This window comes from Halichoerus grypus, chromosome 5, assembly GCF_964656455.1.
Source record: "Halichoerus grypus chromosome 5, mHalGry1.hap1.1, whole genome shotgun sequence".
Lineage (NCBI taxonomy): Eukaryota > Metazoa > Chordata > Mammalia > Carnivora > Phocidae > Halichoerus > Halichoerus grypus.
The window spans coordinates 186,867,001-186,886,103 of record NC_135716.1 but is presented as its reverse complement, the minus strand read 5'-3'; the positions used below and the strand labels follow the sequence as shown (position 1 = coordinate 186,886,103).

The following is a 19,103-nucleotide window of genomic DNA, read 5'->3' as shown; positions in this document are numbered from 1 at the left end:
TTGTTCATTCAGCTCACAGGCAACCTACTCCAAGTGTCAGCTAGTTATGTAAGTGGTGTTTAAAATGCCAAGTGCTTCTCTCTGTGTCAAATAAATAAATAAAATCTTTAAAAAAAATAAATAAGATGCCAAGTGCTATGCAAGAAAAACCTAACATCTGATAGGAGTTAAGAGCATTTCAGTAATATTTGGGGAACTTAGTTGGGGTTTACGGAAGATCGGGGAATGCTTTCTCCCCGGTCGAAATAACAGAGTGCATGCTCCCACTGTTTTCAGGATGGATGAGACTCCAACACAAAGGATGCTTGTCATCGTAGCTGCTATTATTGAGCACCTACTGTGTGCTGAGTCCTGCAGTAAACATTTCACATGCATTGCCCACATGCCCTCTCAACAGCCCTACAGTCCAGGCACCCAGTGTTTTCCCTGTTTTACTGAGGCTCAGAAAGGCTGGGTTTGGGGATGAGAGCACCAGCAGGGACTAAGGCGGGGAAGTGTGGTGAGTGGCCACCCCAACACGGCAGCAACTGATGGGGCCGCTGTCAATGTCAAGACCTATGAAATGAAGTCGTTGTGTGGGGGAGCGGGAAGCGGGGCAGAGGGCGGGACCAGGAGGGAGGAGCGCCCCAGTGCCAGGACAGCTGTGCAAGCCCTGACCACAGGAGCTGGATGGGGAGACTGACCAGGGCCGGAGCTGCAGTCGCCTGGCAGAGAGAGGCCCAGCCTGGCAACAGGGGAAACTGAGGCAGCGGTGTGGCCCTGGAGACTGAGGGTCAGAGCTGGACCTACTGGGGCCAGGGCGCTGTCCTCCGTCTGGGTCCACAATGGTTGCTGGGGTCTGGGTGGGAGTCTGACCTGGGGACCTAGGTCCTGCCGTCTGACTACCTCTGGGAACCCACCAGGCCTGTTGCCCGGAGAACATGAGTGAACAGGAGAAGGAGATGGAGGAGGATGAGGGAGGGGACGCTTCCGACACAGCGCCCATGCTGCCAGGAAGACTTCCTGACTGCCAGGCCTCAGCCCTGATGTCCCCAGGGTGGGTAGGCCTGGCTGTCCAAGGCTTCGGGACCCTGTTGCTGCCTGGCCAGGCCCTGGCGGGACTCCTGCTGGTGCTGCTGCCCGCCGCCGTGTTCCTGCTGGTGCTGCTGCCCGCGGCGGCCATCGTGTACCTGGGATTCCTGTGCCACTCAAGGGTGAGCTAAACCCCGGGGGGGGGGGGGGGGCTCCTGCAGAAGCGCAGGGCCCTGGGGCTGTAGGTGAGTCTCACCCTTTCAACATGGCCCCCTTGTCCCCAGAGACATATGTGCCCCTCCCTGGAAAGCCCCTTCTTCTGCCAAGCACCACCCCCCCCCCCCCCCAGCCACAGCAAAAGAAGGGCTTTTGTTTGTCGCTGGAGCGCACAGCTCCCTCCCCTTGCGAGGCCTCCTAGCCTTGTACCAAGGGCCACCAGGGCCTGGACAGCTGGGCATGGTGGGAAGAGGAGGGGGGTTCCAGGACGAGAAGGTGAAGATATTGCCCAAGTTCTCCAGTGCACCACCCCTGCCCGTCCCCGCGGCCCGTGGGAGACGCCTCCTGCCCTGGGCCGGCTTTCCCCGTGTGGAACGGGCTATGGCTTGGCCTAAGGAAGGGGCGCGTGGGCAGACGTGCCCCGGGTCCTCCTTCCGTAGGCATGAGGCGGGGCCGCGGGAGAGAAGGTGGCGCCATCGGAGAGCGGCACGGGTAGGACGCGAGGTCAGATGCCAGCATAGGGCAGGGCCCCAGGAGAGCCCAGACGGGAGGAAAGCCGGGATGGGACAAACGGGGAACAAGTCTCTGGGCCTCCCCTCAAAGGACTCCCACTCCGGCCATTTGCCGCGTGGGCCCGGATCTCGCATTCTCCACTCGGAAGTGCCGGGCCCCAGCCTGCCCCAGCCTGCGCGCTCCGCCAGCCGTCAGACCCGCGCCCGGGCCCCACCCCGCCGGCTGCACCCACTCCCGCGCGCAGGCGCCCCCGGCCCGCCTGACCGCTCGCCTCGCCCCCAGGTTCACCCGGCACCCCGCCCCGCGTGCCGCGCGCTCCTCTCGGACAGAGGCTCCGCGGCGCTCATCGTCCTCGGCTTCCTCTCGCTGCCGCCGCTGCTCGTGCTGGCCTCGGCCGCCCGCACCCGCCTGGCCCGGCGCCTCCTCACGCTGCTACCCCCAGCTTGGACCCCTGGACCCCGCCGCCACCCGGGGTTCAGCGACCGTGGGCGAGTGGGACACGCCGACGGGGAGGAGCAGCTCTGCGCCTGGGTGTGAGCCCCAGAGGCCTCTCCAAAGGACAAGAACCCCAGATCCGGGAAGGCCCCGAACTCCTCCCCCCGCCCCATAAGAGAGCCCCAGGCCTGCGAGCTCGGGGTCTGCGTCCAGGTTCTGTCCTCCAAGATCGCGGGCATACCTCGGGGCTTCGTACGCAGTGCTTCGAGTGGCCGCGAGATGGCACCAGACTCCCCCGAACCGAGGTCCCCCCCTTCCCCAAGGTCTCCCCACCCCCGCAGTCCCCTCTGATCGGAGGGGCTGGGAAGCCCCCAGGGAGGAGGGAGATGCCTCTCAGAGAAGGGGCGCCCGGCCAGGCTCAGAGAAAGGGGGCCTTCCTGGCTTCTGTCCGCAGACCTACGGGCCCCTTGTGTGGTCAGAGGGCCTCCAGAGGGTTCCAGAAGTGGCGAGACTTGCCCGGGAAGAACATGGTTCCAGAAGCTCAGCAATGGCCAGCAGCCCCAGGCCTTGCAGGGCTCAGCCTGGGATGGGGTTGCGGGCTCAGCTTGTGACCCGGGCTAGCATCTAGACAGGTTGGACAGGTTAACTCAAGTCTGTTCTCTCTGGATAAGTTTAAGATCTTCTCTGTCTTTTCCCATCTTTGGCTTTAAGCATGTTTCTAGTTGTGGATATGTTCTTATTCATCCATTTGGTATATAATGTGTTTCCTGTTCCTACAGATCCCTATCCTTCATCAGTTCTGGAGAATTCTCAACCATTACCTCTCCAAGTTGGCCTCCGGTTCATTTTTTGGGAGCATCTCTTCCCCTTCGCTCCCAGTGTCCGCTGGCCTCTCTTTTGTATTTCCATCTCCCCAACTCTCTGTGCTGCATTCTGGGCAATTTCTTCATCTTCTTCAGGTTTCACTAATTATTTGATTGTGTCTAATTTGCCAATTAATGTGTTCATTTAATTTTAAGTTATTATCATATCCAAAAGTTATACTTGTTTCTTATTCAAATCTCATCATTTTTGATGGTCTCCGTGCATGTTCGATTTTTGGATCCCAGTTTTGCTTCAATTTCTTGAGCATTTCACATATAGTTATTTTATATTCTGTATCTAAAAATTCCAGTTTCTTACTCTTTGGGGGAGGGTGTCCAAATCTATTATTTGTTGTTTCTGATGATTCTCACTAATAGTATATTGTTTCTTTGAAGGGATGCTCATTTTACACTGTCACCCCATACCTGTGAACATCCTGAGGACACATCCCTCCGGGAAGGATTCCCTCTGCAAGGCATGCCCTACCTGGGCCCTGCTCGGGTCCTGTGTGGGCTTTCATAATTGCAAGTTCGCCTCTCCATCCCTGTGTAGAGGGGCCTCCCTGCTATCCCACCTGTTTCCTTTCATCTTCCTGGGTTTCTGTTCATTACCCTTCTGTTTCTTTCTTTATTTATTCTTAGTGTTTTTAATTTTGGGGGAGCCTTGAAGATATTTACTTCCTTGTAAGCCCAGCAGTGTATTAAAAATGTATTTCTTGGGCGCCTGGGTGGCTCAGTCGTTAAGCGTCTGCCTTTGGCTCAGGTCATGGTCCCAGGGTCCTGGCATCGAGGCCCACATCGGGCTCCCTGCTCAGCGAGAAGCCTGCTTCTCCTCCTCCCACTCCCCCTGCTTGTGTTCCCTCTCTCACTGTCTCTCTCTCTCTGTCAAATAAAATCTTTAAAAAAAAAAAAAAGAGTCATATGCTCTGCCGACTTGAGCCAGTCAGGTGCCCCAAGAAATACATTTTTTTTTTTTTAAGATTTTATTTATTTATTCGACAGAGAGAGAGACAGTGAGAGAGGGAACACAAGCAGGGGGAGTGGGAGAGGGAGAAGCAGGCCTCCCGCTGAGCAGGGAGCCCGATGCGGGGCTCCATCCCAGGACCCTGGGATCATGACCTGAGCTGAAAGCAGATGCTTAATGACTGAGCCACCCAGGCGCCCCCAGATTATTTTTTTATAAAGGTATTTGCTTTTATTTATTTTTTTAAAAGATTTTATTTATTTGAGAGAGATTGAGATAGGGAGAGAGAGCACAAGCTAGAGGGAGGAGCATGCTCCCCGCTGAGCAGAGAGCCTGACTTGGCCCATCCCAGGACCTGAGCCAAAGGCAGACACTTTACCAACTGAACCAACCAGGTGCCCCCAGATTACTTTAAAAAAAAACAAAAACGTGTTTCTTGTAATTTGTCCAGAATTAGGGGTAAATGAAAGGCCTCTTAAAGGATCTAGCATACTATTTTGCCATCAGGGCTCTGTGTGTGACCAGCAGGGTCAGGACTCAGATATGCCCAAAGATCAGGGCTCAGGGCTCAGGCTCATTCCGTGGCCTTGAGCAGACCCGGTGTGTGGCTGGCTCAGATCCCACAGGAGTTCTTGGGGTTTTCCATTTGTCTGCGCCCAGTCAGACAGGAGCCTGGCTGGCCGCCCAGCGCCCAAGGATATCTTCCCCTGGTCTAAAGCCGCCTTCCTTCCCCTCCTGCCCAAGGTTGGGCAGGCTCTGGCCAGGCTTCGAAGATGAGGACTCTCCTGAGGATCCGCCTGGGCCCAGAGTCATCAAAACAACAGCTGGGCCTGATGAGGGGGGAGGCCTTGGTGGGGAGCTCAGCTGCCAGAGCCTCAAGGGTTCCTAAGGTGTGTCCCAATTTCCCAGGCCTGCCCCGGGGCTCTGCATGGCCTCTGGCTGACCCCAGGGATGACCTGCTTTCAGCCCCAGCTCTGCCCCACCCACTCACAAAAGGAGCACCTGTGGGGGGCCGTAGGGGGTTAACAGAAGGGACCTACTGGTCTGCTTTTAGAGGGCCAGTCAGGAAGGTCAAGGGCAGAGGCACTGAGTTACTGGTGGGGCAGGCAGAAATCTCTACTTTGGGCAACAAATGCTTTTTTCCCAGGTGCCCAGGCCCCTAACCTGTAAGTGTGCCTGGTCACGGGGGGGTCTCCAGAGTGCATGTTTGTGTGTGTGTGCGCCTATGTGTGTGTGCACTGCGTGTTTGTGTGCATGCATCCCTCTGCCTGCTTCCCCTAACACTCCAGGCAGAGACATTGTCCCAACCCCACAGATGGGGAGATTGGGCTCTGTAAGGTTCCTTGACCTGCCCGAGGTCATTTATTCATTCACAAAGTATTTCCTGGGATGGGAGCTCAGGTGCGTGCGGGCGCACCCTCAGACGCTGGTGGCAGCTAGTAGGCGTCCAGGAGATTTGGCCAGTTCATTCCCCCCAGCCACCCACCTGGTGTAAGCCCTGCCCCCATCCAGGCATGCGGGCCAGGCAAGGGGTGCTGGACTGCAGCTGAGCCGGGTGGGTGAATTGGGTAGTGCCTAGTGCTGGCTCTGAGGGCTGAGTTCCTCCCCCCTGCCCCCTGGGCCCTACCCTGACCTCTGGGGAGCCCCCCACCAAGGTGTTGACGCTGGTCTGTTCCTCCCTAGTCTCTACTTACCAATCCAAACTGGTCTGGACCCTGCCTGGGGCTGGGGCTGGGTGCGATGATCATCTCCCTGTTACAGAAGTTTCCAGCAGAGGGAACCAGAGCAGGGGTCCCAGCTCAGGAGGGGCACACTATTCAGGTCTCTGCACAGGCCAGAAACAGGGGTCTGGATGCCGGCCTCCCTTTCTGCCTCCCGCCCCCTGTCCATTAGGATCTACCTAAGACAGCAGCTACCTAGGGGCCCCTTAGACACCTGGCATCAGCCGCCTGGCATCACCCTGCCCCTGCACACACCACGGGCCCTTGCCTCCCCCATGAAAACCCCACAACCTGCCCCACCCTTTCTGCCCCCAGGCCTCCTTACTGTCCTGACACACCGGCCAGCTTCCACCCTCGGGTCTTGGCACTTCCTGTAGCTTGTGCCCACCTGGTCTGACATGGCTCACCCTTGTCAGGGAAAATAAGTAGACCCACATCTTGGCAAGCACACCACTGCTTGCCCCCCATCAGCCTGGCAGCCCTCAGAGGACAGGGTGTCTGCATGTCCCCAGAGCAGAATCTGGCATGTGGCTGACCGCAGCAGAGACCTAATGGGATGAATGCAGACAGGGTGGTACCCACCCCACACCCAGGCTGCCCACCCTGCTGTTGCCAGCTCTGGGATCACAGGGGGCAGGCCTGGGCTCCTGGGGAGTGAGATAACAGGGACTCCAGACCCTCAGGCCTGGTCCCTTAGGTGCTGGCATGTCCCTGACCACAAACAGGCAGGTGGAGTCTAGAAGGACACGTGGGTGTGGCAGCTGGGTGGGTGGCAGAAGGGGCCTCTGGGCCCTGCTGCTCTGGCCGCCCCCTCCCTCTGCCCCCCTTACTGTTGTGGGTGGGTTCTGGGGGCCTCCGGCTTGCCCCACACCCCGCCTCAGGACCACAGCAACCCCTGTTCCTGTTTCCGTGTCCCCCAGCACGTGCATGGTTGCATATGTAGGTACAAACACATAAAAAACAGCGGCACAGGGCACCCCACCGGGTGAGGGCGGGGACCCACACTGCTCTGCCCCTCCGGCCCAGAGTGCCCTCAGGCTGGGGTCAGAGGCCCCGGGAGCTGCCCTTTTCCCTAGGGTCAACATGACCACAGTGAGCTAGGGACAAAAGGCCCTTCTTCTCTGCAGAGGCCCGGGCTGTGCGGAGGAGGGAGTGTTCCTGTGGACCCTGTGGGGGCAGGGGCAAGGCCTTCGGAGAGCAATGTCCCTGGGTGTCACGGAACCCCCTCCACCTGCCTGTGAAGCAGCGGGTGGGGTGGGCCAGTGCCAGGAAGTGATGCTCTGGGGCTCTCAGACGGGGCCAAGGCAGGGGCTGGACCTGGGGGAGGGAGAGGGCGGGCGGGCAGGGCCTGCTGTATCCTGGCTGCCTCTGTCCTTCTCAACCCCCCAGCCTCCCAGCCTGTCTTTCTTCTGAGAGGAGGCTTCCGGACAATTATATTTGTGCTTCCTCTGGCGTCTGCCTCAAGCGCAGCCCTGACCCTGACTGTTGCACTCCTGGCTGACCCCCAGGCTCCCTGGGGACCCTCCATCTGCCGGGGTCTCCCGCTGGGAAGTGCAGGACGCTGGAATGAGACTGGCCAGGATGCAGTAGCAGGAGAGCCTCGGGGCAGAGCAGGGGGCCAGGGGAGCACAGCCGACCAGATGGGGGGTGGGGGGCCTCTCCCAGGGGTCAGGTGAGAGCTCAGCTCAGCATGCGCAGCAGGAACGGCAGCAGGAATGACGAGCGGAGCTGAGGAAGAGCTCTACCAGGGCTGGTAGCCGAGCTCAGCCAAGTCTGGGCAGAGGCCCTGGCAGGCCAGTCCTAAGACCGGGCTTCTCATCCTTTCTCTCTCTGATGGAGAGGCTGGGGGGAGGAGGGCGGCTGCTTCCTCGAGGGCCTGAGTCATGGCCAAGGAGACCCGCTCAGTTTTTCCAGAAGGGACGGAAACTTCCCTGTCAGCCCTGCTGCACAGGCCCAAGTGTGACTGGCCCGCCTGCTACATAGGAGTTGGGAGACAGGCAGGGGTAAAGCGCTGCCTTACCAGTGGGCAGTCCACCATGGCCCGGCTCCCTGCCCCTGGCAGCGGGTGCCCAGTGAGAGGGAGGATGAACCAAGGAGGGTTTGCACATGTTTACCTGGGTACCTCAACCCCAATGCCCCCTGCCCGGGTCAGCTCTCGGCTGGTGCCCCAGCCTGCCTGGCCATGGCCTCTACTCACTGTCCCCAGCAGCAGCAGCTGTCCTGGTCAGCCTGGTGTGCTCCGGGGCTGGGGGCCACACGAGGCCCCCCTGGGAGGCACACCCTGGACTTCAGGGGCCCAAGCCCATTGCCGCCCACCCCCAACACCGGGGTTCAGGCGGAAGCACCAGGCAGTTTCTGGTCCCAGCAGAGGCCTGAGGTCTGTGGAACTGAGCCAGCACCACCACTGCCAAGACTCCCTTCGAGGGGGTGGGGGCGGCGGGGACATAGTCCTCGCCTGTTCCTGCCCCAGCTCCTCCAGCTTGGCTGGGCCACTTCCTTTTTTAGGCAAAGTTGGAGCTCCGGCCTGTCTCACAGAGCGTCTCACCCTCACCTGCCATAAAGGGAGGAAGGAAAACCATTGAGTCCCATCCGTCCTTGCTGCTGAGCATCCTCCTGGGGAGGGGGTAAGGGAGGGGACATCCTGGCAGAGACGCCCCTGCCACCTTGCACTGGGGGACCTGTGTCCTCCCAGCTCCACAGAGTAGTGGCTGGGAGAAGGCAGTGGTCTCCCTATAGTAGTGAGAGACCTCAGGATGCCCGGGTGGCTCAGTAGGTGAAGCGTCTGCCTTGGGCTTGGGTCATGGTCCCGGGGTCCTGGGATCGAGCCCCGCATCGGGCTCCCTGCTCAGCGGGAAGCCTGCTTCTCCCTCTCCCACTCCCCCTGCTTGTGTTCCCTCTCTCGCTGTCTCTCTCTCTCTGCCAAATAAATAAATAAAATCTTAAAAAAGAAAAGAAAAAGTAGTGAGAGTCCTCATCTGGACCCTCAGCTCCTGCCCAAGGGGAGGGAATCTGCCCCAAGGCCTGAGCGGTCTCAGGATGCCCCCTGCAGTCGCCACCTCTGGTGCTAATGGGTCCCTCCAGAGGGCTGGGGGCCTGCCCTCGGTCCTGGAGTTGGATCTTGGGTCAAGCCCTGGGCCCCTCATTGGGCAGGGTGTATGGGGACAACAATAGCTCCAGCATGGTCACACTGGACAGGTCCTGAACCAGCTATTCCCAGCTCCCATGCCTCTTCCTCCAAGAAGTCCGGTAGGGTGGGGGGCTTTGGGTCCCTCAAGAAGCTCCCCTTCAGGCCTCTGCCCCTCCCAATGTCCCATTTTCTTTCTAAGTGTCCAGCCCCTAGTACCTACCCCTCTCTCAGCCCTGTGGTAGAGGTGAGTCCAGGGCCTGGGCCTTGCCAGGGTGACCTTGTTCTCCGTGTCACCCCACCCCGTCGCACCCCTGGGTTTCCCTTGGGCCTGATTTCAGAGGCTCTTAGCACTCAGGGGTCACGGGCGGTGGGCCTGGGGATGGTCCAGCTCCATAGCTCCCTGCTCTGCTCCTGGCTGGGGGCAGGGGACAGTGCGGACCCCGAAGCCTCCCAACCCGGAAAGAAAGCTGCAGTATCTGTGCACGCGCGCGTGCCGCGGTCGCATCCCCGTGAGTGCTGCGTGTCGCAACCCGCCCGGGTCCCTCCGCGCGCGCCTCCCGCCTCCCGGAGTCTGTGCGCCTCAGCACGCGGGGTGAGTGTGCACCGGGGGCGGGGCCTCGGGGACGGGGCCTCCCGGGGGCGGGGTCGGGTCCGGCCTGCGCGGCGGCGCGCCCTGCAGTCCCCGAGCGAGCGAGCTGCGAGCGGAGGCCGAGCGCGCCCCTTCCCGTCGCGCGATGCTGCCCTGGACGGCGCTCAGCCTGGCCCTGAGCCTGCGGCTGGCGCTGGCGCGGAGCGGCGCCGAGCGTGGTGAGTGAGGCGGGCGGCGGGCTGGGCTCCAGCTCGGGCGGCGCCCCCACCCCCTGCCGCCTGCGCGGGGCAGTCTCTTTCCCTCCCGCGGCCGCGGGGTAGGGACGGCCGCGGGGCACCCCACCCACCTGCGGTGGGCGGGCCCAGGTGCCTCAGGCGGCTAGGGGGCGCCAGATGTTGGGGAGGGGGCTCTGGAAAGGAAGGGGGTGGTGTCTGTCGGGGAGGAGGTCCCTGCCTCAGTTTCCTTCTCCTTGGGAGGACGCTTAGTAGAGGGATGGGATGGTAGGAGGGCTAGAGTCGCCCCACCGGATTGGAGGATACAGAGGCCGCAAGGCACAGATCAGAACCGAGACACCCCAGCTCCTGTCTGCCCTTGGCCCAGCGGTGGAAGGGGTCCTTTTGCCCCCTGGGGTGCCGGGAGCAAGGGGAGGCCTTGGAGGGGCTGGTGGGCCCTCAAGCTGCTCCAGCAGGTAACCTGCTTCCTGGGTCCAGATGGAGTAGAGGATGGGTCCAGAGGAGGGGTGACATCATCTGTAAGTGGGGTCACGACTCCAGCCTGGCCATATGGGCTGTGGGAGGGGCTGGGATCATGCTCTGTCCCTCTCATCTATCCACCTCAGCTCCCAGTCTCCGCAGGGGCTTCGTGCCCCACCCCTCCAACAACTAGTTGCTTTACCCGGAGGCCGGGCTGTGGGCCTGAAGCCAAGCCTGAGCAAACAACCCCCCTGTGACCCAGGCCTGTCCATTCACACTCCTGGGTGCTGGGCCAGGACCCTTGACTCCAGCCTGCACAGAGTCTGCTGAGCAAAGGGAGGGTGGAGGGGCTTAGAGGGGTTGGCTCTCCTTTACAGATGAGACTTGAGCCCAGAGAGCACCCCAGGTACATGACCAGGGTGCAGAGTTAGAACCCACTGAGACTGTGGGCCACTTGTTGGCTCAGGACCCCTCTCCCCCTTCCCCCAGGGCTGCCACCTTCAGGACCTTTGGGCGTGGGGCTGAGCAGGCTTTCAGGGCCTACTTGGGTAAGGGTAAGCTCCAGCTTAGGGAAAGCTCAGACCCTGGGGGTTCTGCCCTGGGTGTGGGGCTGTCTGGGGGCCACCACCTGGGGCTGAACCCTCCCCTCTCCCCCAGGCCCCCCAGCATCGGCCCCCCAGGGGGACCTGCTGTTTCTGTTGGACAGCTCGGCCAGCGTGTCTCATTATGAGTTCTCCCGAGTTCGGGAGTTTGTGGGGCAGCTGGTGGGCCTGCTGCCCCTGGGTCCTGGGGCTCTGCGTGCCAGCCTGGTGCATGTGGGCAGCCGCCCGTACACCGAGTTCCCCTTCGGCCAGCACAGCTCAGGCGAGGCTGTCCAGGATGCCGTACGTGCTGCAGCCCAGCGCATGGGCGACACCAACACTGGCCTGGCGCTGGCTTACGCCAAGGAGCAGCTGTTTGCAGAGGTGGCGGGGGCCCGGCCAGGGGTGCCCAAGGTGCTGGTGTGGGTGACAGACGGCGGCTCCAGCGACCCCGTGGGACCCCCCATGCAGGAGCTGAAGGACCTGGGTGTCACTGTCTTCATCGTCAGTACTGGCCAGGGCAACCTCCTGGAGCTGTCTGCTGCCGCCTCGGCCCCCGCTGAGAAGCACCTACACTTTGTGGATGTGGATGACCTGCACATCATTGCCCAGGAGCTGAGGGGATCCATTCTCGGTAGGTGGGAAGAGGCAGGGCCTGGGGGGACCCCAGCAAGGAACCTCGGAAGAGGTGCGGGGAGAGGTACTCGAGTGCCTGTAGCAGGGGCCAGGGCTCCGGGGACAGTGGCACTTCGTGGGGGTCCGGCAGGGAGGCAACACACATGGCTTCTCTGTGCATCCTCCAGGGACGCGCTCCAGCTGTGTGCCCCGTAGGCCCCACTGCCTGGGCTGTAGTGGGACAGAGGGCCAGGCCTGAGTAGACATCTCCAGGTGGGGTTCTCTGCGGACAGCGCCACCCCAGAGTGGAGGGCCTGGAGTGGGCCGAGAGACCAAGGGGCTGCCTCTGGTGGGATGTGGTTAAATGGAGAGGAAGAGGGGGAGGGTCCAAGCCTGAGGACTCTGCAGATGGACAGCACAGGCTCCTGTATGTGTGTCAGGTGCTACCATGCCTGGGGGTGAGAGAGCCAGGTCGGGATGGGCTAGGATTGCCTCCCACAGCGCTGGGGCCCTACCACCCTAGGGGTAGAGACAGTCAGAGGAGTGGGAGTGGGTTTGCACCAATGGTGGTTTTGGGAATTCCTAGAGAGGAGGCTGGACCAGGGAGGGCCCACTGCAGGGGCCAGCAGCTCCCCACCAACTTTCTTACAGACCACCCCCGCACCGCCCATCCCCAGCCAAACCTCATGGTGGGAGGGGCTGGAGATGAAGGGCCTGATTACCAGCTCAGCCGGCTCTATTCACTGAAAAATGCCACTAACCCCAGGGTTCTTCCTGAATTCTGCCTGTGGGTTAATCATCCACCAAAAACCGGAAGGGGTTGGACTGTGGATTGCAGAAAGGTAGAGGGTCCTTCCAAAGGTTTCCCCCGGGGACGCCTGGCCCCTGGTGGCCCCTGAGTCAACCACTGTGGCTGAGCCTGGAGGGGACACCAGGAGGAAGGGCAGCAGCTGGACAGGAAGAACCCAAGGCTGCAGGGCAGTGAGGCAGTAGGGTGGGGGCTCCTGGGATAGGGGTGGGGTGGGGTCTGAATATGGGGGATGCGTAGGAGAATGAGTGCCAGGCTGACAGCTGGAGCACCCAGCATTCAATAAGGAAGCATCAAGATCCCGATGGGCATAACGCTGCCCAGACATTTATCAACCTTACCTACTTGCGTGGTCACTCACGTGGCCATGTGGTGTCATGGGCTCAGGAGTAATGCACACTTGGGGGTCCCACTCTGGAGCCCTCCTCCTAGAAACCTGAGGCAGGTGGTACTGTGAGCCCACATCCAGCTACTCCTGGAGTTGCCCCGTCATCACTCCCCAGGGTGTCCCCCCACCCAGAGCCTCCCATCTTCTGGCTGCACCGGTGCCCCTTTGCCTTGACTGTCCAGAGCTGAGCTGACCCCACACTCTGTGCTGGCCACTCGGGCTAGGGAGGGTGGCTGGTCCTCTGTTCTCAGACACCACCTCTGAGGGGCCACTGGAGTGGTGGGAAGTGGCCATGATAGCTCCTGTCTGGGTTTGCAGCTGAGGCAGGCAAGGAAGCACCTGATGGAGTCCCAAGTGGGCGACTGCACTCTTTTCCTAACCCCAGCCCTGTCACCGGTTCGTGTTATCATTAGCACTGCCGGGGCGGCGGCGCCTGGGCTGTTCCCCACGTCTCCTGCCCGGTCAGTCAGGGCCCCAGGCTGGGCGAGAGGAGACCTGACCCCCTGCACCACCCGCAGACGCGATGCGGCCACAGCAACTCCGTGCCTCTGAGGTCACGTCCAGCGGCTTCCGCCTGGCCTGGCCGCCCCTGCTGACCGCAGGCTCTGGCTACTACGTGTTGGAGCTGGCGCCCAGCGCCGAGCCGGGGACCGTGCGTCGCCAGCAGCTGCCGGGGAACGCCACGGGCTGGGCCTGGGTCAACCTCGACCCTGACACCGACTACGACGTGGCGCTGGTGCCCGAGTCCAACGTTCACCTCGTGAGGCCGCAGCACCTGCGGGTGCACACGCTGCCGGGTGAGCGGGGCGCGGAGGGCGGGCTGCGCGGGGGGGGGGCCGCGGGCGACCGGGCGGGGCGGGGCGGGGCGGGGCCAGACCGAGGCCGCGCCCCCACTCCGCTCAGGCGCGCGCTTCCCCCCCCCGCAGAGGAGGCCGGCCCGGAGCGCATCGTCATCTCGCATGCCAGGCCGCGCAGTCTGCGCGTGAGCTGGGCGCCGGCGCTGGGCCCGGCCGCCGTGCTCGGCTACCACGTGCAGTACGGGCCGCTGCTGGGCGGGGCGGCGCAGCGCGTGGAGGTGCCGGCGGGCCGCAACAGCACCACGCTGCAGGGCCTGGCGCCCAGCACCGCCTACCTGGTGACCGTGACGGCAGCCTTCCGCTCGGGCCGCGAGAGAGCGCTGTCGGCCAAGGCCTGCACGCCCGACGGCGAGCGCAGCCGCGCCCCGCGCCCCCAGCCGCAGGGGGCCGGGGGCCGGGAGCCGTGAGCCGGCCGCCCCGCCCACCCGAGGGCCCCCTTCTCCCCACCGCCAAAACCTGGGCCTTGCTCCGCGGCGACTCCGTCCGAACCCCCCCCCCCAGAACTCTCCTGCGGCGGCGGAGGGCTCCCTGCTCGGGCGTCTGCCTTCTAGGACCCAGGGCTCGCCTGACCCCCCGGCCATCGCGACCCCCTGCCCTGCCCGGGCCCAGAGCTGGACACGCGGTGCTGTCCTTTGGGCAGGAATTAGCAGGAAGATGGACAGGGAGTCTGGGGCGGGCTGAGAACATCAGATGCAGGACTGGCCTCGAGCGCAGGACAGGAGGCAGCTGAGCGGAGCGGCTGGACCTCTCACTTGTGTGAAGGCCCAGTCCCTCTGGTCGCAAGGGCTGGCATCGGTCTGAGAGGGCTTGGTCCGGCTGGCCGCGCTGCGTCCCTGCGGCCTCAGGTCCTAGATGTTGGTGGAAGGTGGATGGGGGAAGGGCGGGAGCTGGCTCCGCCTGGGTTCCAAAGGCTTCCCGGAGGGGACAGGTTCTGGAAAAGGTCAGGGCGTTGTGGTGGCAGGTCGATGGTGTGGTCAGCAGCTGGGTCAGCAGAAAGGTGGTCTTTACCAGGGTGTTCAGTTGGCCTGCTGGGGACAGTGGCCCTGCCTTCCTGCCCAGGACCCAGCTGGGTCCAGCTACAGCCACAGGGATGCAGATGGCACCTTCCTGGAGGAACAGGACCCTGGAGACAGGAGGGCTCCTTGCCCCTGCAAGCCCCGAGGCTTGCACTCACAGGGAGCCTCCCTGCTTCTGGGTGGCGAGCTTCCATGCATGGGCAGGGACAAACAAGGTTCCCCTGGGTGGGTTCACCCCAGCGATTCTCTACAGCATCTTCTGACCCCACCTCCTGTCACCACTACTCTACTGGGGCCACCAGACGAGTCCTAAGGGCAGTACCTGCTGTCCCTCAGCCCCGTCAAGGCATGTATGTACTCCCGTCTGCACCAACTCCGTGCTCACTTTGCCTCTTCCCCACTAACACCCCAGACTTTAAAATACAGTAAATTAGATGTAAACTGAGCTGTGCCGTCTCAGAGTGCTTTACTCCGTCCCCACACTCCAGCCCTGTGAAAGCTCCCGGACGGAAGGCCAGTGTTCTGCGGCTGTGCTGGGGAAGGGGAGGGGAGCCGAGCCCCTCCTGGTGCTGGGGCTCAGAACACCCTGCCATCTGCACCTCCTCCTCAGAGGGCCCTGGCCGTTTCCGTGGGCGGGACTCTGCGCTTTGGAGCAGAGTTGCCAGAGGCAGGGACGGGGACCTGGCTGTGCAGGGCTGTCCCCACCACAGCCTTCAGATCAGGGGTGGGGCTGTGGCGCCCTCTGCTGGCCAGACCACTCCCTCAGCAGCACTTTGACTCGCCGGCCGCCTGCTAGTGGGAAATGGACACCCTAACCCAAGCAAACTGCAGGGTTGAGAGAGGTGGTCTTCAAGTCCCTGACAGTGTTCTCAGTTTGCCCACTCGGGTTTGGTGGGCAGGTGTTTGGGGGCAGCCTTCAATCGAGCTGGCCTGCCACCGTCTTTCAAGGACCAGACTCCCAAGAATCACATGGCTCCCTAAGCACCTAAGGCCTGCACCACACTAGTCTAGTGTACTGAGCATTTGTGGGGGCCAGCAGTGCACGAGCCCACCATCTGCTTATGTGACAATGGCGTGGGAGACAAAGGGCTCCTGCCCTGTGTGACCAGGGCAGGCAGAGTGGGCAGGGGGGGCTAAGGTGGTGGGTCCAGGGTCCCCTGGTAGTGCCGGGCCAGGCCAGACTTGGTCAGAGGGTAGGGAGGCACTGCTGAGTGGGCGTTGGGTTTCTCCTACGTGTCCCCACAACCCCTGGGGAATCAGGCCCAGGGAAGCCGAGTGGCCTGTGTGGCCTCTACCACTGCGGGCATCTGCTTACCCCCGACCAGTGGTTAGCAGGCAGCCCAGAGTCGGCGGAGCCCTCCCTAGGCTGGTGGGTGTGAACAACAGGGTCTAGGCAGCATCGACCGGAGAGGGAGACCCTCCCCAAGGCTGATCCGAACTCCCCACGTGCAGGCCAGTGTGCCCCACCCTGATGCCCCGGGTCCCTGTAGGTCCAAGCCCATTGGGCACCTGGAAAGGTCCCCCTTCCACAGAGCCTCTCAGCCCAGCCTGCAGAGTGCTGTGCGGGCGGCAAGAGAAAAAGCAAGAGAATACTGGCAGGTGCTTTCCTAATGGCTCAGTCATGCACTTGAGACAGATGAGCTCCTTCCCCCAAACATACCTACAATCCCAAGCGAGGGCAGAGTGGCCAAAGACACACGGCCCTACTCCCTGGAAGAGGCTCCGGCTTCAGCTCATCACTGCTGGGTGCTGAGGGCAGGGAAAGGAGCCCCCACTTCTGTGCCAAGGAATGCCTCTTCTGGAAACCCTTACCTTGGAAGTGCTGCCCTTTGCACTGTTCTAGGCAACTTTTTTTTCCCTTAAGATTTATTTATTTGAGAGCGAGCACGTGCACAGGGTGGGGAGAGGCAGAGGGAGAGGGAGAATCTCCAGCAGACTCCACACTGAGCACGGAGCAGGATGCGGGGGCTCCATCCCACGACACTGAGATCACGACCTGAGCCGAAATCAAGAGTCAGACCCTCAACTGACTGAGCCACGCAGGCAACTCTTAAAGGTTGGTAAGTCTGGGCCATGTCTGGGAACAACCTCCAGGAAAGTTCTGTCCTGGCCTTCCCCCACACCCCCGCAGGCTGCCACCTGCAGGCACTCATACACGTCACTCCGTGTGAAGTGATACGTGGCACTGTGAGCTTCTGACGCAGACGTGAAAATCAGAAAGGGCTGTGGCTGCTTCTGGTTAAGACAAGGAAAGCGAGAGGTTGCATCCCGCAGCGTGTGCCCACTCACAGCCCCTCTGAGAACACACCTTCCTCAGGGGCCATGGCTTCAGAGGACATTGCTTCCAAGGTCTGTCCAGACTGCATCTGCCCCTGCTTTTGTTGTGGGAAGGGCAGGCCAGTGCTCGGTGTGTCTCCTGCCAGCCGGGTGGGGGCAGCTGAGTGCCTGTGCACTCATCCGTGGGGCTGTCCTGGTTGTGAGGTGGACCCACGGGGGAGAGAACAGCAGGCCAGGGCATCTCAGTAGGCAACTGCCTACCTAGAAGCATACGCTACTCGGGAAGACAAGACTGGAGGGGTAGTGAGCTCTGGGCTCAGTCCTGAGTCACTCTCCATCCTGGGCCCAAGGTAGCACGTCTGAGGGCTCAGCACTCTAAGCCCCCATTACCTCTTCTGACTCTCTGGAGGCACAGGGAAGAGCTGCAGGAGCCCTGTGATCTGGGAGCCCTGCTTGCCCTGCTTTGCTGGCTAGGATGGGGACCAGCAGCCCAGGGCCCCATTTTGGGAGGGCCAGGCTGGGCAGCTTTTCTGTTGGCAGGGTTGGAGTCTGTCCGGTGGGGGTGTGGGTGTGGGTGTGGGTGTGGGTGTGGCCTGCATGTGGGTTTGGGCGACTGTGAGCGACACCAGAACCAGCAGGTCCTTTTGGAAGCTGGAGAGAGGGAACAGAAAAGGGACCAGCTCGTTACTTTTGAAGGCCTGGCTGTCCTAGGAGTCTTAAATGTGATAAGCAGGCAGGCTTCTGCACAGGTGCTGTCCATGGCAGACACCAGGCAGGTTGAGCAGTGGGCAGGTGCAACCTTGGTGATGGGACACCCTGGGGTTCAGTGAGTGGGGGGCTGTGGGCCAGACTGGAAGGCCACAGCTCTGGTGTGCCATGTGGCTCTCTGGAGGTCCGGCTGGAGCCAGGGGTCCAGAAACCACACCTGCTGCCTGGGCTTCCCAGGGGCACCTATGTCTTCTCTCTTTGGACTCGAGGACAGGCTGTAGGCCAAGCTGTCCACCTGCATCTCCAACTTCTGCAGTCTTTCCTCCAGGTGTTAAATGCTGGAGGACTCCCTCAGAGAAGAAAGCCACATGTTGTGGGGAGGGTGATATCAGGAAATCTGTCAGCAAAACAGCTCAGCACAAGCAGCAGAGAACTCCACATTTGTCAGTTAAATGTGAATGCATCAGGTAAAAAGCATCATCATAATTCCATTTTATTAACTTAGTGTTTTTAGGAAAGGTTTGTCTGCCCTCCTCAATGGCTCCCAATCTAAGATTTTAAGTGACAAACACAAGTGGATCGGATGTTTTCTATGGCCCATCAGAAATTGGAAAGTACCCGGCCGGCGCCTGACTGGCTCAGTAGGTAACAGCACAAGACTTTTGATCTCAGGGTCGACCTTGAAGTGCCACATTGGGCAAGGATCCTACTTGAAAAAAAGTAAAAAATAAAAATATGTATATAAATAAACAAATGAAGGGGGACTGGAAAGTATGGAGCTCACCTAGTCAGATGATGGAGACTGGAGGGGACCCCACTGTCAAAGGGAGTGCCCTTACCTAAATCCTTAAACAACAATCAACTCTGTTTTTCAAATTAAGTCAAGTTAAATGAAACTGACTGTATTTTTTATTTTTTAAAGATTTTGTTTATTTGAGAGAGAGAGCATGTGTGGGGGTTGTGGTGGTGGGTGCGTGGTGGACAGAGGGAGGGAGAACAGCCTCCATGCTGAGCACGGAGCCCGATGTGGGGCTCAATCCAGTACTCTGGGATCATGACCTGAGCCGAAGGCAGATACTTGACTGAGCCACCCAGGCGCCCCTGACTTTATTTTTTGAAACTGGCTTTTTAAATGCAGAAATTTATTCTCAGTGATTCCTTTTTTTTTTTTTTTTTTAAGATTTTATTTATTTGACAGAGAGAAACGCAGTGCGAGAGGTAACAAAAGCAGGGGGAGTGGCAGAGGGAGAAGCAGGCTTCCCGCTGAGCAGGGAGCCCGAGATGCGGGGCTCGATCCCAGGACCATGACCTGAGCCGAAGGCAGACGCTTAACGACTGAGCCACCCAGGCGCCCCCCAGTGATTCCTTTTTAAATAAACGTACACAAGCTTGCCAATACTGGTCTGGGGTGGATGGAGCTAGAGGGGCACATGGCTGAGCTGTGTTTGGACAAGGACTTCCTGTATCTTACCCATTTCCTTTTCTTCATGCAGCAGAGCCCTGCTAGGGGGGCTGTGGGAAGTATATAGTTTGTGGCTAATCCATAAAAACCTTGATGGCCACTGGTGTGGGGGAGGGGGGCGGCATCTGGCTGGGAAACTCATTTGGCTTTCTCTTCATTTGAGGGTGAAAGATCACAGAATCATCTTTAATTCTTTCCCCTATTTTTATTCAGCATTAAAACTGTTTTCAGTCCACTGGGGGCAACTCCATATAATTCTG

General features: G+C 60.6%; 2 protein-coding genes across 3 annotated transcripts; both read left to right on the top strand.

The window, feature by feature from the left end:
- Positions 1-632: 632 nt before the first annotated feature.
- Positions 633-3,942, top strand: TMEM278 (transmembrane protein 278). Of its 2 annotated transcripts, XR_013448430.1 has the most exons (3): positions 633-1,193; positions 2,023-3,134; positions 3,435-3,942. XR_013448430.1 is itself a non-coding variant. In XM_036089613.2 (2 exons), the coding sequence occupies exons 1-2, from the start codon at positions 921-923 to the stop codon at positions 2,275-2,277; spliced, it is 528 nt and encodes a 175-aa protein (XP_035945506.1). In that variant the 5' UTR covers positions 633-920; the 3' UTR covers positions 2,278-3,335. The 2 variants fall into 2 exon arrangements, 1 of the variants encoding a protein (XP_035945506.1); XM_036089613.2 differs by lacking the exon at positions 3,435-3,942 and having other exon boundaries at positions 2,023-3,335.
- Positions 3,943-9,489: 5,547 nt separating this feature from the next.
- On the top strand, positions 9,490-14,841 carry VWA1 (von Willebrand factor A domain containing 1). The gene is made up of 4 exons (XM_036089610.2): positions 9,490-9,657; positions 10,789-11,346; positions 13,042-13,320; positions 13,450-14,841. Exons 1-4 carry the CDS (start codon positions 9,585-9,587, stop codon positions 13,785-13,787), a joined length of 1,248 nt encoding a protein of 415 aa, XP_035945503.2. The 5' UTR covers positions 9,490-9,584; the 3' UTR covers positions 13,788-14,841.
- The last annotated feature ends 4,262 nt before the right edge of the window (positions 14,842-19,103 follow it).

What these genes read in the sequence shown, in the direction of transcription:
- TMEM278 (XM_036089613.2), top strand. Translation starts at nt 921, where the DNA reads ATGAGTGAACAGGAGAAGGAGATGGAGGAGGATGAGGGAGGGGACGCT. An exon ending in GATTCCTGTGCCACTCAAGG is followed by an intron (nt 1,194 to 2,022) that starts GTGAGCTAAACC and finishes CCTCGCCCCCAG; the next exon opens with GTTCACCCGGCACCCCGCCC.
- VWA1 (XM_036089610.2), top strand. Translation starts at nt 9,585, where the DNA reads ATGCTGCCCTGGACGGCGCTCAGCCTGGCCCTGAGCCTGCGGCTGGCG. An exon ending in GCGGAGCGGCGCCGAGCGTG is followed by an intron (nt 9,658 to 10,788) that starts GTGAGTGAGGCG and finishes CCTCTCCCCCAG; the next exon opens with GCCCCCCAGCATCGGCCCCC. An exon ending in GCGGGTGCACACGCTGCCGG is followed by an intron (nt 13,321 to 13,449) that starts GTGAGCGGGGCG and finishes CCCCCCCCGCAG; the next exon opens with AGGAGGCCGGCCCGGAGCGC.